This window comes from Mixophyes fleayi, chromosome 5, assembly GCF_038048845.1.
Source record: "Mixophyes fleayi isolate aMixFle1 chromosome 5, aMixFle1.hap1, whole genome shotgun sequence".
Classification (NCBI taxonomy): domain Eukaryota; kingdom Metazoa; phylum Chordata; class Amphibia; order Anura; family Limnodynastidae; genus Mixophyes; species Mixophyes fleayi.
Genome location: NC_134406.1, coordinates 213,529,410 through 213,546,696, shown reverse-complemented (window position 1 = coordinate 213,546,696; position 17,287 = coordinate 213,529,410). Strand labels below are relative to the sequence as shown.

Here is a 17,287-nt window from a genome sequence, read left to right as displayed (position 1 = left end):
GCTAGGTATGCAAGCTTCATTGCCAGGTGTGGTGCAAACCCATTAATGTTCATTATTCATCATTACCAGGCTGAGTTTCTTGCTGGTAAAACCTAGAGCTGCTGGGGATATTTGTTTGTTTGTTTTATATTTTTGTCTAATATTTGTATGTCGATTTCAATGCAGAGCTGCCTATTACTGAGAGTCCCAGGGGTGCACGCAGGATTTTTAAGGGGGGGAAAAAATAGAGAGAGAGAGCTGCTGCGCATGCGGCCACACATGCGCAGCAGCTCAATTTCGGCGGCACTGTACTGTACAGCAGCCGCGGCGCTGTCACAGAAGCGTCCGCGGCAGTGCTGTATTGTACTACAATACAGCACCGCCGCGGACGCTTCTTTGACAGCGCCGCGGCTGCTGTACAGTACAGTGCCGCTATGTAGGGGCACTGTTTAGCCCCCGTTCTTCGCGGAGGGGAGGGGTTTCTGGAGAACCAGGAACCCCCTCTGCGTGCGCCCCTGAATCCTTATAGTATTTTTTATCCTCTTTCATCAGGAGCATATTTATTGTCGTGCATATTTAAGTGTGAAGAGTATGACATTTTGGGTCAGAATCGAGTCCGTAGTGAGCACGTGTCATGATGGTCACATTGGGGACATGCCCATCACTTTGAAATGTGGCCCACTCCCAGATACTCCCCTTAAAGCACCCCATTAATGACGTGCGCACCTGCCGATGGTATGTGCTACATTAAAGGGGCATCACTTAATGAGACAAATCTCCCCTTTGTGCCCGAATTGGGACCAATCCGAATATGCCTACAATTGGGACATTTGAGACGTATGAGACATACAATGTTTTTAACTGGGGACTACCAATCCCAAGTGTATTGATGATGTCAGATTATCCGATTTCTTAACTATCATATTTCTTTTCTATTCAGTATTTCAGAGACATGTGACAAAGCTGTAACACATTATATTTTTTATTATATCACAATTCCCTAGATTCCCACTGTTTTCATTAATGAACCTGACTTGAAGTCCAACGGGACTGCATCTCATCATTGGATTTTGAATCGAGTTGATTAGTTTGATCTCTGAGTATAACATAAACAAGGCTTATTATGCAAAAATATTTGAAGGGTGGGGAAGGCTAATATTGGGAAAAACATAACCTTTAAATAAAACAGTCTTGTGGTGTAGAAATTATATGCAAAGCTTTGTAGGAACAAAAGAAAATGTGCAAAGCAACAAAAATATATTTTTAGCAAAATATGTAAAGTGTATATTGTAAAATGATATATGGCAATTATACTATTTTATTACTATTGTTACTTTAATCATTTGCCTTTAACTAGTTTTTTGACGATTGCTGTTTAAACCAGTTTGATACACAGCTCTTCCTAAAAATCAAAATCAAACGTTAACAGAACATATTTTTTAGTTTTTCTTTTTTCTCTGCAGTAAATTCAAAGAACTGATGTCAATATGGACAGTGGGTGTCGAGCTTCAGCTGTTCATATTGTTGCATTTGGTGTGCTGATGGGGTTTTGTAGGTCACCTTTAAAATTATGCCTATGACAGCAGTAGACACCTGCCAAGATTGCAAGGTATCTTACAGCTCTCAGGATGAAGCCTATGGCCTGGTAGGCCTCAGTTGGAGAGGTACGCATTTGCCGTACAGCTGGCATCACTGTATGGGGCAGCAGTGTGGGCTGTTAGGGAGTTGGAAGGGAGACAAGCATGAAATTTTGTCTAACCCGAACTGATTTTTATTTTTTTTTCAGTTCTGTTGGCTGCTTTTCAGATACTCGTTATAAAAAAGAGAAGAAAAAAACCCCATAATCAAGCACCCTTTAATCTGCCTGCGATTACCAGTTGTATAAAACGAAGAGCATAATGAGGAAAAATGCCTCGTTTTGTTGCTTTCAAAAGCCAACAAATTGGAGTTAACTTGACAGGAAGTAGCTTAATAATTAGATTATTTATTTATTCCTGACACATCCCCCTGTTACTTGTCTCAGGAGACTGTGTAGATGGTACAATTTTCAAGCAGCCATTACTTTGCTGTCTTCTGTGAACAAAGAGTCTACTGTCTATCAGTCAATTAAATGCACTCTTTAAGCAGAGGCAGTGTAGTCCTCAATGGAGGGAGCCCTGGGACACTGTGGCTGATGATGCCTTTCTCAGTACTGTACATCACACTCAACTACGGTCCCTACAGAGCGGGAATAAAGTCATGCATTAAAATATCACTTGTAGATTTGTTTGCTAATGAAGAGCCATTGAAATGTTTGTCTGTTTCTGTGGCAAAATAATTTATTAAAGGACTACGTGTTTGCATATTTTAGTTCATTAGCTCGAAGTGCTTTTTAGGATTTCCAGAAATGAAAGTCAACAAATTAAAGCAAAAGAAAAAGTGCATGATCATACCAGATACTTTCAAATTGCATCAAAGTAGATCTGTTAATAAAAAGCCTGGAAATTAGAATGAGGGTGTCACGGGCATTTTAAATAATTATTAGTTAGAACTATTTTTTTTATAATGTTCATTGACTAGTTCATTGACTATGCAGTAGCTTAATATGCGTCTGTGTAGCGGAAAGGTGACAAGAATATCTCCCATGATGCTTTACTTGCTATCAAAGTTTCTATAAGGCAGTGCTGGTCAGGGGAATGGCACTCAGCAGGACCTACATGTTCTTCTGATAGAGAGAATTAAGGGTCAGCTTTAGACTACTGTACAGGGAAACATGTAGGGGGATCATTTATTTATAATTTATCAAGGTACTTCTGGGATAAATATATAAATAAATAGAAGCGGGGAAAAGCCCTCTTCTCAGTGCCTTCATACCAAACCCACACAGAGATAAAAGGAAAGAATCAGTAGTGGTGCTAATGTGTCACATCAGACATGAGTATTTTTCAATTACCACCCACCTCATTACAGACAGCTGAATAATGCAGTCAGTTGAGCTGCTGTGACATAATTGGCTCCATTCCTCTATATTTTTCCACCAGTCAACAAAATGAATTTCTGAAGTGTACAAGCAGTACACCCTTACTCTGCTAGCTTCAATAGCACCTCTCTATTAATATGGATACCTGCATCAAAGGTGTGAAAGAGAGCAGGATGAACATATTTAGTTAAATACAAACACTTCAGTTATTTTAGATATAATGTATGGCTCTGTCATGCACAGTCTTTGACATATACTAAAGTGCTTGCTTTATAACGATTTCACCTCCTCTCCATAGCATGGAGAATGTCTAAATGAGAACCTAGCTACTAGTGATATGATCGGCTGAATATTGGTTTGACTCACAAAGTGGCAGATTCTGTTGTATATAATTGATGGGTCCACCTTAAAAAGAGATTAAGAGATGGGCTTTAGGCTACACATTTGTAATGAAACTTTATTATTTAGGATAAGTTTGATTTGTATATAGCTTTATTTACTTAAAATTATAAAATATTTTTAATGATATTGAGTGTACTGTAAATTTACTATTTAACATACAATTGCACAGTTTCTGTCCCTAATTTCCAATAATCGTCCCCAACTATGAAGTTTTGTCCTTGCAAATTGCTGTCTTTATTTAATACTATCCAACTGCTCAACATAACCATATCTTTTATATTGAATATAATCATCCTTATTATCTACATTTTTAAGAGTTAATATTTACTGAAATTTAGTTTTTTTTAGAATGTAAAACATCCATTGTATTAATAAGCATGTCATGAAGGCTGCAGCTTACTGAGGTCCATCTAGACAGTTCTGCACATGGTTTATATTTAGGCACACCTGCTCATCAGCAAAAGTGTCTCTGATTATTTAAAATGTTGGCAGCTATGCCATTGTAATTACTTTGTTGAGCAAAAGCCTGTTGTGTATGTTTCTTTGCTGCTTATGTCCATTGTTACTAATGACATAGTGGTTTACAGCAGTATGTTATAAAGTTTTGTTTAAATTTTGTTTTATATTACTTATTATACTATTACTTGTTGAAATCATGAAGATCAACACGGACAATCAGATTGCATAAGCTTTGTTTAAACTTATGATAACTGAATAATTTGCATAATCTAAATGTGTGTACGATTATTATGCAGATACATTTTGATTTTTACTACTTATGCACTGTGTTTACATTATTTGTGCCCCCCCAAAGAGAGTTGAAGTTTGTCCTGCTGGGGGTAAAAGTGGCAATTTGTCCAGGTTGCCAAGTCAGTGAGTGATGAAATGCACAATGAGCTCTGCCCTCTCTTTGAATCACTCATTGTCGCAGCCATTCAATGTTTTTGCTCTTCATACATCACAGACAGACACAATTGGGGACCTAAGAGGGAAAATCTCCACAGTGCTCCCCACTTTATACCATCAGTGCCTGTACACATTTATTAGAAGGGCCCTCATCTTTTAGTTACACCAGCAATGACTCCATAAATTGTCTTATATCAGCCTTTTCCCCTTTATACATAATTATAGTGGCAGCTCCAAATATAGAAATACATCAGCAATGTCCTCCATATGAGATATTCCTGGTATAATCACATTGTGACCATTACTTGTATTAAATACTAGATATGGCCACATGATTAAACAGGGGGTGTCCATTGACCATATTTATACCAAGCATTCAAATATACTTAAATACCAACAGGTGCTCACAGTACCCGGATAAAACCAGCTGGGTAACTAATTAATTAAAAATGTAAGTGCAACTTCCTTCATGGCCATACAATAACAAGAATTTGTTGCTAACAATGACAATAACTCCTAATCATGCAGAAGAGCCTGTACGTGTGGAGTGCTTGGCGCTTGGACTCTGAGAGGAAGGCGCAGTGCTGCAAGAATCTGCCATGTTAACCTTGGTACATCACTAATGCTAAGTCACTGATAACTCCCAGTATTACCAGATCAGCCGGGCCAGTTCTACTGTGCTCATTGACCAGACAAGGCATGGAACGGTCACTGTTTTTGCAGAAGTGGAGCTACAACAAGACTTCCACGCAGCTTCTACCTTCTATGTTCAAAATATTCTCTTTTGGTCAAGTTGAAATCTTATTGGCAAGGCTTATGCAGTATAAGTGAATGTCCATTCCAATCCATGTAAAATTTAGCAGAAAAATGTACTTTACATAGCTTCATTATTTATAGAAATTTTATCCAGCAACAAATCATAATCATGGCTTTTTATTTCTATACAGTTTATACCTGCACATCGATAAGTCACCATATTTCTTTCATAAATGCTGTAATTGGTCTGGGACATGATCCCACTCATAATAAACCACATGTAAGATTACAAGTACCTGGAAACTCCTTTTAGACCTTTCTTTAGCAGGGTGCGTATATAATATACTACTCCCCTGGAATTTGGAACAATAGGCATCCTTCCAGAGTCTTGGTGAAGGTGGGACATAATGATGCTATTTGCATCAACAAGCCCCGTCCCCTGCAATGAAATGCCATCATCGCGCCCACTCCCGCATATCTCGCCTGTGTGATATATGTTCGTTGCATGTCCAGCAAGTTTGTAGACTATGAATGTTCTGGGAAAATAGATAATTTTAGTGCAGCTTTCTGAGGTCGGGACAGTGCTTCTCTGGGTACTGTAACAAAATTTGGGTAATGGCACAGCAATACCATTCTCACCACCCAGGCCCAACTCTCTGCTCTTGATAGAGCAGAGCGGTGGGCACTTCTGAGCATGTGCAGGATTCCTCTCGGCAGAGCAGGGACCTCAGGGGAAAGCAGAGGCCTCAGAGCTGGGGGTAACCTAGCAGCCTCACATCCAGGCCCCATAGCCTCTGCACCCACTCCCACCCCTGCCCCCATCAAAATCCTGTGCTTGTTTCTGATCTCTTATTCCCTTTGTTATGAATAATCCGATCAGTCCCTGTTGCCTTTTGTGTTGTAGCATATGTGACTTGTGTTACATGGTGTAGATAAATTACAGACTGTATTCTCCACTGGTTGTTTGGCCAATTTACTAAAATAATGCAATATAAATGAGTATTACTTTAATATAAACCATTAGCATGTAATAACCTTTACGTTTGTAGTGAAAAATGCTTACCATGCTGTCCTAAGCACACGTTGCTTGTTTCTAAGATAGCTAGTGTACGAATATTGTAAATGATGTTTAATATGCAAGACTTAATGTATGTTGATCTCTGTTTAGGGGGGCCATGTGGGTTAGGGACTAGAAGAAAATCCCATTTTCCAGCTTGTTTCAAATGTAGTAAAAATGCTGCTTCAGTTGCTTTATGCTACTCACATTGGGAAAGGTGCTTATACTGTGATAATTATCATCAAGGAATATTAATGCGTTCAGCATTTGTAACCCAAAAACTCATTATAGCTTAAGCTGTGCATCATCTGTGAAGAGAGAAGTTTGCCAGAATTCACTCTTCACAGGGGTTGCCTCCTGCTTGCTGCATACAGTAGTGGTCAGAGTATTGTAAGAGGTCACTTAGGCTATTTTTGAATGCTAAAGCAATGCATTTTTTATCATTACCTTCTGTTTCAATAGCCTATCATTCTTGCTTCAGAATTATGAATGTGCTCTAATATATCATGCAGTCTTATTATTTGTCAGGTTGGGGTGGGGTGAAGGGGGATTAGACAATAAATTTGAATTATGTCTGCAAATCTTCTAGACACCGGGAATTTCAATATGACTTAACAAGGCATTTAAATTTGATACACATTTTTACAAGGAAATATTGCCTCAATTTTCAATTAATACGGTCCCAAATATAATTGAATAGTTCTCCTGCTTCTAGCTACTCAGGAATAAAGATACATATTACAGTTTTAAAAATACAGCCACATATTTATTATATTGACAGCCTCGGGCAGGAACTGCACTTTGCCATAATTATAAATTCATTCTCCAAAATGAAAGAACAGGCATCAAAAATAAAATAAAAATAATTGCAACTATATTTGTGCATATTTTTTAAGCAAGACTGAACTTGAGATGTCTGAAAACATAATGGGCCTTACATTTTGCCGTGCTTGCTAACTCTCCTGAAATGTCCAGGAGACTTCCCAATTCTGGGTAGGACTCCTGGGAGAGCAGGCAATTCTTCCGCATCCTGCCCACTTCCTAATGAAGTAGGTACGATGGGAGCCTCCATGATGCGATTTGCTGTGAGTTGCTTCATTTTGCCCTCCACGGCAAAATTACGCTTTCGAGTCATTGTGTGGCGGAGCCAAAATGTTGTGATTTGTCGCTCCCCATCCCCTTCTGTCATCGCACCTCACCTTACCTCTGGGATCTCCAAGAGAGAAAGAGTAGAGAGTTGGCAAGTATGCATTTTAGTAGTGATCCTCTTAATCAGGATATACAGCGCATCCGGAAAGTATTCACAGCGCTTCACTTTTTCCACATTTTGTTATGTTACAGCCTTATTCCAAAATGGAATAAATTAATTTTTTCCCTCAGAATTCTACACACAATATGACATGACGACAACGTGAAAAAAGTTTTGGGGGGATTTTTGCAAATTTATTAATAATGAAAAACGAAGAAATTACATGTACATAAGTATTCACAGCCTTTGCTCAATACTTTGTTGATGCACCTTTGGCAGCAATTACAGCCTCAAGTCTTTTTGAATATGATGCCACAAGCTTGGTACACCTATCTTTGGGCAGTTTCGCCCATTCCTCTTTGCAGCACCTCTTAAGCTCCATCAGGTTGGATGGGAAGTGTCGGTGCACAACCATTTTCAGATCTCTCCAGAGATGTTCAATCAGATTCAAGTCTGGGCTCTGTCTGGGCCACTCAAGGACATTCACAGAGTTGTCCTGAAGCCACTCCTTTGATATCTTGGCTGTGTGCTTAAGGTCGTTGTCTTGCTGAAAGATGAACTGTCGGCCCAGCCTGAGGTCAAGAGCACTCTGGAGCAGGTTTTTATCCAGGATGTCTGTGTACATTGCTGCATTCATCTTTCCCTCTATCCTGACTAGTCTCCCAGGTCCTGCCGCTGAAAAACATCCCCACAGCATGATGCTGCCACCACCATACTTCACTGTAGGGATGGTATTGGTCTGGTGATGAGCGTTGCCTGGTTTCCTCCAAACATGACACCTGGCATTCAAGCCAAAGAGTTCAATCTTTGTCTCATCAGACCAGAGAATTTTGTTTCTCATGGTCTGAGAGTCCTTCAGGTGCATTTTGGCAAACTTCAGGCGGCCTGCCATGTACTTTTTTTTTTTTTTTTTTTAAAGTACGTTTTATTACTAACATCTTATCTTTAACAATGTTACACAATTCTCAAAAGGTACATTAACGAGTATATGTACATATAAATAAACACGATGTACAACACTTTCTCACTGTGCTTTTACAATATAGATTTGACTACGTGTTAATCTCGTACCATGCAGATGTTGTTTTTCTTTTGAACAAGAAATAATAAAAACAAAAGGAAAGGGGGGGAATAAGGAATGGTGCAGGGCAAGAAAGGGGAGGAAAAGAAAATTAGAGGGACTGGGGGAAGGAGTTCACGCCTTTAACTAGAAGAAGTAGTCAAATCCGATAATTTCAATAAAGGACCGGTCTCTACTAGAATTGAAGCAGTGGTTGATTATGGTATGAAGCCCATGGAGACCATACTTTGTAGAAGGACACGGAGGAGCCCCTCAGCACGCTAGTGATGTGCTCCATTTGATAGGTATTCCAAATCCGACCACAGACCATTTGGAGTGTGGGGGGTGTAGGATTTTTCCAGGAAGCAGCTATCTGACAAGTAGCCGCGCTGATTATGTGCCGGAGGAGCTTATGTGCATGTGTAGGGAGGTCTGGGAGAGGCAAGGGTAATAGTACATGCTTAGGTTTGGAGGGTATGGGTGTGTCGAGGAACACTGTAGCTAGTGTGAGAACCGCTGTCCAGTACGAGCGTATTCTGGGTCAGCTCCACCATATATGCATAAAGGTGCCGACTTGGCCACAATTTCTCCAACATGTAGGGTTTGTTTGTGGATATATAACGTGAAGCCTAGCAGGTACGTAGTACCATCTATGAAGCAATTTATTTGCATTTTCTTTAATACGGACATTTATGGAACAACGCGCTGTCCACTCATAAATGTCTGACCATTCTTCTGGATCTAAAGACGTTCCTAGATCCGCCTCCCACTGCGCCTGGAATCGGTCCTTGACCTCTGTAGAGGTGGGGAGTAAAGCATTGTGTGGAAATGAGACCTTTTGAAGATGGTCCAGAAAGGCACAGATTCTCAAACGCCGTGGGAGGCCTAGATGATCTGCCATGTACTTTTTACTAAATAGTGGCTTCCGTCTGGCCACTCTACCATACAGGCCTGATTGGTGGATTGCTGCAGAGATGGTTGACCTTCTGGAAGGTTTTCCTCTCTCCACAGAGGAATGCTGTAGCTCTGACAGAGTGAACATTGGGTTCTTGGTCTCCTCCCTGACTAGGGCCCTTCTCCCCGATTGCTCAGTTTAGATGGCCGGCCAGCTCTAGGAAGAGTCCTGGTGGTTCCAAACTTCTTCCATTTACGGATGATGGAGGCCACTGTGCTCATTAGGATCTTCAAAGAAGCAGATATTTTTCTGTACCCTTCCCCAGATTTGTGCCTCGAGACAATCCTGTCTCGGTGCTCTACAGACAATTCCTTTGACTTCATGCTTGGTTTTTGCTCTGACATGCACTGTCAGGTGTGGGACCTTATATAGACAGGTGTGTGCCTTTGCAAATCATGTCAAATCAACTGAATTTACCACAGTGGATTCCAATTAAGCTGTAGGAACATCTCAAGGATGATCAGTGGAAACAGGATGCACCTCAATTTTGAGTTTCATGGCAAAGGCTGTGAATACTTATGTACATGTGATTTCTTAGTTTTTTTTATTTTTAATAAATTTGCAAAAATCTCAAAAAAACTTTGTTCACGTTGTCATTATGGGGTATTGTGTGTAGAATTTTGAGGGGAAATAAGGATTTTTTTCAATTTTGGAATAAGGCTGTAACAGAACAAAATGTGAAAAAAGTGAAGCGCTGTGAATACTTTCCGGATGCGCTGTACATATGGGTCTATTTATCGGGATTCATCGTTAATGAAGATTTTCTTACCACTCACAAGGCCAGTGCAGGGACTCTCAGCACATGCGTGAGACAGCCTGCTGGCTTGTGCATGGGCACTGGAACTGTATTTACAAATAGAGAAAAAAATGCTTTATTTTAACAATAAAGCATTTTTTTTCTTCTTCAGAACCAGAGCTATCGCCTATCCCGCTTGATTCCCAAAAATGCAAACCTAGCCAATCTGCAAAGCCATTGCCCTGTCTTGCCACATTTGTTACTATATATGATGCTATGGGGTCGTGTGTACCACTTGCTTATATGGTCAGTGTTAAACAATTAATATTTGTTGTGTATAATGAAATACCTGTGTCAATATTTAACCTATGTATTTTTTCCCATAATCCCCATTCACTAGCTGGAATTCATCCTACTGGTGTATGATTATTATTATTATTATTATTTATTTTTATTGCTTGATAAAACGCCAAGATCTCCTGCAGCGCCGTACAGAGTAAATAGTAGAGGGCATTATAACTGTGTCATAAGTTTGAAAATACACAAAAATATTATTAATGCTAAAAATATTAGTTGCTTTGATTTAATATTTTTACTTAATGCATTAACCAGTGATCCATCAGGGTTAATCGATGTCTGCTAATGTAGCCACTTCTTTATTTTAACCATGTACAGTGGAAAAGCTGGTCTTATCCAAACATTTCATGACTGGTAACACCAACACTGAGTCCTGCGCATCCTCCACAATGGCAGTACCTACTGGTAGGTAGTGCCCATTTTTACACTATGTATCTGGTCTTGGCATGTAAACCTGATACAGCATTAGCTTTTCAAATGTTTTAAGAATATATAAAATGTCTGTGTATAGGTCAGCTGAACAACCTACTGTGCAATACAATACACATGGTAGTTATTTAAGGTAGTCCCTGTGAAAGCAATTAGCTAATTTCTCTTGTGGAGAGGGATCTTTGTGTGGTAGAACATTCATGAAGCTTAACAGAGACATATCTATGAGCGCATAATAAAGACATTCCTTCATTAGTAACATCCAAGCACTGTCACAATATTGTTTCCCATATTTACTCCCTCCTCCATAGTTCCAGTATATATACAGTGTATATATATATATATATATATATACAATTTGCTTTCACTAAATAAAGGGTTAGCTAATTTTGCATTGCATTTTAATTAAATTATAGAATGAAAGCACTGCTTTATAGTGTTCGAGCCATCAGATTTAGGATTAGCAGTGATTTATAACCAACAATTACATGATGTTAGATTGGACTAGGCATATATATATATATATATATATATATATATATATATATATATATATATATATATATATATATATCTATATCCATTTTTACTCGTATCAATGCTAAAATGCAAGAAAATTTGCAGCTAATTCTAATTAATATGTTCATACAAATATGCACCTTGTATGCTCTTGCACCTGCTATTTGCATGCATTGTTTGTTACAGGCTGGTAAGGTGCCCTCATTTGGGTAATTATGATGACCTTTGCTATTCTGCCATACATTGGTGTTAGGTCTGAAGAATTGTAGCTATTTTTTTTTTCAATGACTGTTTCATATAGTGCTTTACCACCCAGGAGACAAAGGTTAAAATAAACATCAGTGATGGACTGTTGCTGGATATAGACCCAGGCCAAAAAAGGGTTGCTAAGATTAAATAGAATAAAATTACCCACAAAATATTAAGATGAGGTCAAACTTTTTTCTCTTATTAGTTTTTTTTTAAGTTCCCTTTTAAGTTATCATGAGCCATCTGCCAGTCACTATTGGCTTAAGTTACACCTTTGCAGGGTCAACAAAAGGTCTACTAGTGTTGTGAATAGATTAGAATTGGCAAGTGCTGAATTCTACTTTCACTCACTTACTGCAGTTTCATGGCTGAAATGTGTTTAACAGGTCACATTACATTGTTCAAAGAGTCTTTTGATAGCTTGTTGTGAATCAGTGGAGCCCATGACTGTGACATTCTTTGCGAAAAGTTTGGGTTTCATTATATTTTTATTTCCTGGAGTTCTCTTTATAGGCTCCTTCGTTTGTACAAGGAAAAGTTTCATGTAGCATCATTTCATTTAATTGCAGAGTTTAACATTGCAAACTGATGCTTCTTTTTTTTCCCACTTGAAGTCTGGCATACTTTAGCCCAGGACTTTCAACTTTAGACATTAGAGCTTTCCAACAATGCAGGATTTCACTCAGCAGATGACTCATTCTGACAGCTCCTCCTCTGCCAATTGACCGTACTGTGTACTCGTCGTGTACTCATTAGATGAAAGTCTAAAAAACCTGCACTGTTGAAGAGTCCATGTGTCTTATTACCTCTGGACTTGGTGTTTTATGGAAAGAAATGATATAGTATATTGTATTCTTTATTTAAAACCAATATACTAAAACTCTGATCTAAAGATGAAGCATTTGCATAAATATGTTAACTATTATTATTATTATTATTATTATTCTTTATTTGTTGGGCGCCACAAGATTTCCGCAGCGCCGCACATAGTACAAATATTAGACTATACAGGGTGAAACAGTACTGAGCAGTAAACAAATAATACCAATACTTCAGAAACTCCAGGCATGGCTTTTGCAGGAGACAGAGCAGAAGAACAGGTATGGAGACAGGAGGGAAGAGGGCTCTGCTCATAAGAGCTTACATCCTAAGGGAGGGTAAACATACATCAGGCACAGAAGGGAGTCAGATGAGGGGATATAGCAATGGGAAGTGAAGAGGTGGGCTGGGAGGAAGGAGGGGGGTACGAGCAGAGTAGATAAGAGAGGGATAGGTGGATGGTTGGTAAGCTTTGAGGAACAGGTGAGTTTTAAGTGCCGTTTGAAGAAGCACAGGTTAGGAGACAGGCGGACGGAGTGAGGGAGGTCGTTCCAGTGAAGGGGGGCAGCACGGGAGAAGTCTTGGATTCAGGAGTGGGATGAGGTGATCAGAGTGGAGGAGAGACGACGGTCATTGGCCAAGCGCAGGGAGCGGCCAGGAGTGTGAATGGAGAGGAAGTTAGAGATATAGGGGGCAGTAGTCTGAAAGAGACCATTGTAGGTGATGGTGAGGAGTTTGAAAAGGATTCTGAAGGGGAAGGGGAGCGAGTGTAAGGTAAGGCAGAGAGAGGAGGCAGAGGAGGAGTGGCGTGAAAGGAAGGTTAGTCTTGCAGCCGCATTGAGTATCGAACAAAGGGGGGCAAGATGGGAATGGATGAGGCCGCTAAGGAGGAGTTTGTAGTAATCAAGACGGCAGATGATGAGTGTGTGGATGATAGTTTTGGTGGCATCCTGAGAGAGGAAGGGCTGGATGCGGGCAATGTTGCGTAGTCGGAAGCGACAGGCTTGGGCAAGGGGTTGAATGTGGGGGGCAAAAGAGAAAGAGGAGTCAAGGTATTAGTACATCTCCAGAGACTGGTCAGGTAGGTCCAGAGCATTTATCACCATAAACTGAAGCAACCATTACATTGCACATCAATCATGTTGAAAAGAAACCTAGCTTGGTGGAGACAGAATTTCATACTTCCATATCCATCACTTTCTCCTGATTGGTCAATTCTTGTAGATTTCTTCATCACACTCAAGCAAAGGAGTGTAACTAGTCTACCTTTGCTATTTTAGAGGTGTCGGTTTAGTGTTGGCTCAGTTTTGGGCTTGTTACCTGTTAAATGTAAGTCAAGAACCAAAGTCTGACACAGAAATAATCAGATCAGTATAATATATATGACTTATTAATATGTTAATAAGTCATATATATATATTATATTGATCTGATTATTTTAAGTGTTGTAACATATTTGATTGTTTTGTAAAGGGAAAAAAGGAGACAACTAAAATATCTAGGTGTGTTTTTTTTTGCTTGCGTTTTTAGTGATTCAGACATTTATTGCAGTTTTTGTGCCATCACCATAAATGTAGGATGTGATATATCATGTAGAAATTACATATTGATATATAATGTTCTTGTTCCATTCTCTTTAATGGTTTTATTACAGCTTTACTAGGTATTGTATCTATATTGTTAACCAAACCACATTTACATAAAAGTAGAGATTAGAATGCAAAATACCTTATGTTACAAATATTGCCTTTTCTGCTGGTTTACGAAACTGATGACTACAGGACATTTCTAGCCCCATAGGTTTAATTTGCTATTATTGGTTAATTATCTGCTTTACTTTTTGTTTTTAATGTTTTTTATGCGCTATATGTGTTTAGGAATTAAAGTCGTGGATATAAAATGCAGACTGTTTCTAGAGAGATTCTGGTAGGCAGCCTTGAGACCTCTTTCATCGAGGCTTTAATTAGTTTTGTAGTTTTCTTTGTGCTATAAGCTAGTTGAATGTTGAGCTACCATTGCGTCACTATTTTAAATGCACATCCCCTTTTGAACATCGATTCCCTGTTTTGTGCAGTTCACAGGCGCATCTATTTTATTGTAATATGGTCATTTTTCATCTAATTTTTTATTTGTTTTAGAACATATTGCTTATTAAATATAGAAATGTCATTTTTTTAGAATCTTCCATGCAATATTTTACATATGTTTATTGATTATCTGTTAAAGCTGAATATTTAATAATAGAATAAAAGTATATGCTTCCATGGAAGTATACTGTCCTTTTTTATTATATAGGGCAATAATGTTTTCAGCATGCAGGTGTCACAAGTGCTAGTAGAGTCTCCACTTCGAAGTTAGCGGTTGGTTTAAGCAAATGCTTAACAGAAATATATTAAGAACTGAAATATGTCTTAATTTAATATCAAATGTATGTATGAATTCTAACACATGACTTTTTCAGTGAGAATTTAGGAGTAACTTATGCCAGCAGAGTAAGCTTGATTAAGCTGAATGGGCGGAAACTGCAGTGAATAGTTGACCAAACAATTCTAAGTGGACGGATGGTTCAGTGATAGTATAGCTAGGGAGTGTCCTTATCAGATTTGTATATACAAAAAAAGTATATATGTGTTAAATTAAAGATTTCATTTGTTTTAGAAATATGCTGACCCCTTTGTTTATCCTGAATTTGTGTTTGACTGCCATGTGTATTACATGTTATGCCTTTATTGTGGCTGTTTGGCAATCTGCATAGGTTTCAGTATTATTGGAATTGTACAAATACAGAAGAATGAGGACGATGTAAAGGACAGACTACTTTCAGACTTCACGATAAGCCTGTATTATAAACTATATGCCTGTGGTCACTGTCTTGGAAATAAAAGTTTGTATCATAGGGATCTCTTTGTGTTGGCAAGTCACTATGTTGGACGTGATATAGAAGGCGCATGTATTCCAAAGGTTGGCTTTGCCTATACTTTGGTGCGGTCTTTACCAGTGTCCAATGCAAATAGATGAACATTGCCGCAGAACACCCACATGTGATGGCCCCCAGTTTGCTCTGCTAGGTAGCCACTGAATCAGGATGGACCAAGTGACAAGCGACACCATTAAATCATAATCAGAGATAGACCAGTGTCCAGGTAGGGCAGCTCTGGTCCAGACTTGAGATACAAGCCAAAGGTCAGGGTCACTGGCAGACAGGAGTTTTGTTCAGGCAAAATGATGTGCAATGAGCAATATTTTACCGCCAAATACGAATTGCAACTACACGTCTTCGGCACAGGAAGAAGGGAGGGAACACAGTGCTCTCCTAAGCAGGAAATTAGAGTCAGGAATGGGGGCGCCTGAAAATGTAACACAGAGTGGCCTTCCTGGTTATTTTAATACATAAGATATGTTATAGACAGAACATTATGAGAAAATGGCAACATATGGGAAGGGTACAATTGTTAATATTGCAATGTACTATATAGAGAAATATGAAATGTGCTCATTTTAAGTCTTTCTACAAAAATATAAATTCACTAGTTTCTTGTGACTTTTTAAATTGATATATTTTATTACATTATGCAAGTTGATGTGAGCGTGTTCTGTGTTCTTGAGCCTCCTTAGTGGCCACTCTTCTTCCCAGCTGTGTCTCATATCACTAACCAGATCACAATTCCTAAAACTTAACTAAGACAGTTGAGAGACATAACTATTTATTTTTACATTCCTTCCTCATAAATCCAAATTTAATGGAACTCAGTATTTTGCACATTCAGAGGGAGCGTTATATATTTGTAGAAGGAGACACAGCACAAAATATAGAGGATTGGAAATTTATATACTCTAAAAATATTACTTGGGTATCTATGTGACTTTAGTTGTGGATGTACAGTATGAGGGCATACCCAATATAGGTAGTGCCTCCACAGTGTAGCACTTTGGTGGAGATAGTCATTGTTACTTGATAGGAACCACTGTCCTGCATTTAATCCAATAGTTGTATTTGTGCAGTTGTGGTTTGTCCTCCACTATGTGTTGTCACAAAATATATTAGGCATGTAAGATGCCTTTTAGTGCATACATTTTGCAATTTTATATATTTCGAATTGATAAGTGAATATATATATATATATATATATATGCATATATTATGTGTATGTGTGTGTGTGTGTGTGTATATATATATATATATATATATATATACACATACATAGCTCTGCAATCTGTAATATTTATTTTGGAAGGGAAATGTTGGAGTTAATATTTATATAGAGTGATACATATAGTTTATTTTGGAGCGCTGAGAAGGGTATAGAGTGGCGCAATGCCGCATGGTAATGATACATAATCCTCAAACTATTTTTACTCCTCCCTGATCAACCTAATCATCCTCTAAGCGCACCCACAGCAGATAGCGACACAAAGTGACCAAGAGAAAGCAAATCTGGAGGAAATAGTGTAAATGTGTCACTATTATTTCACTTAGTACATGGACCCAGGGGCAGGCTGGGCTGGGGGGCAAGGGGGTGTCTGCCTTCCCCGGGCCGGTCCAATAGTGAGCTATCTTGAACTGGGTCACTTGGCCAACTGTATTTTTTTTTTCCATTCTTTTCCCTTCGGCGAAAATTCTTCAGCCCTCCCCCTACATGGACCCCATAGTTTCCTATATTTGCATAAAGTTACTGTACTGCTAAATAGGCAATCACACATGTATCATCTATGGTGCACTCTTCAGAGACATAGGTGGTTTCATAGGATTCCCAGTATGTCCAGACTGAGGTGCATTCAGCTACTTTTGTGAATGCAACTTTAACATCACTATTAATGCATCACTATTAATGCAGGTTCACCCCCACTAAAAAGT

The 17,287-nt window shown here is 38.8% G+C and overlaps 1 protein-coding gene and 1 long non-coding RNA gene across 9 annotated transcripts in view; one reads left to right on the top strand and one right to left on the bottom strand.

Annotated features, from left to right (window-relative positions):
* ZNF521 (zinc finger protein 521) overlaps positions 1-17,287 on the top strand; it is a 271,133-nt gene that overhangs the window by 130,170 nt on the left and 123,676 nt on the right. For 5 of the 7 annotated variants that reach the window (XM_075213446.1, XM_075213441.1, XM_075213442.1 and 2 more), the window contains one exon: positions 10,735-10,821. The exons of the other annotated variants lie outside the window; for them this stretch is intronic. In XM_075213446.1, coding sequence (XP_075069547.1) covers positions 10,735-10,821 — 87 coding nt within the window. The remainder of the gene's footprint in view (positions 1-10,734; positions 10,822-17,287) is intronic. 7 annotated transcript variants of the gene reach the window in all.
* LOC142158973 (uncharacterized) overlaps positions 1-17,287 on the bottom strand; it is a 67,361-nt gene that overhangs the window by 39,888 nt on the left and 10,186 nt on the right. For both annotated transcript variants that reach the window (XR_012692886.1, XR_012692887.1), the window contains exon 2: positions 2,919-3,083. This is a non-coding gene — a long non-coding RNA (uncharacterized LOC142158973). The remainder of the gene's footprint in view (positions 1-2,918; positions 3,084-17,287) is intronic.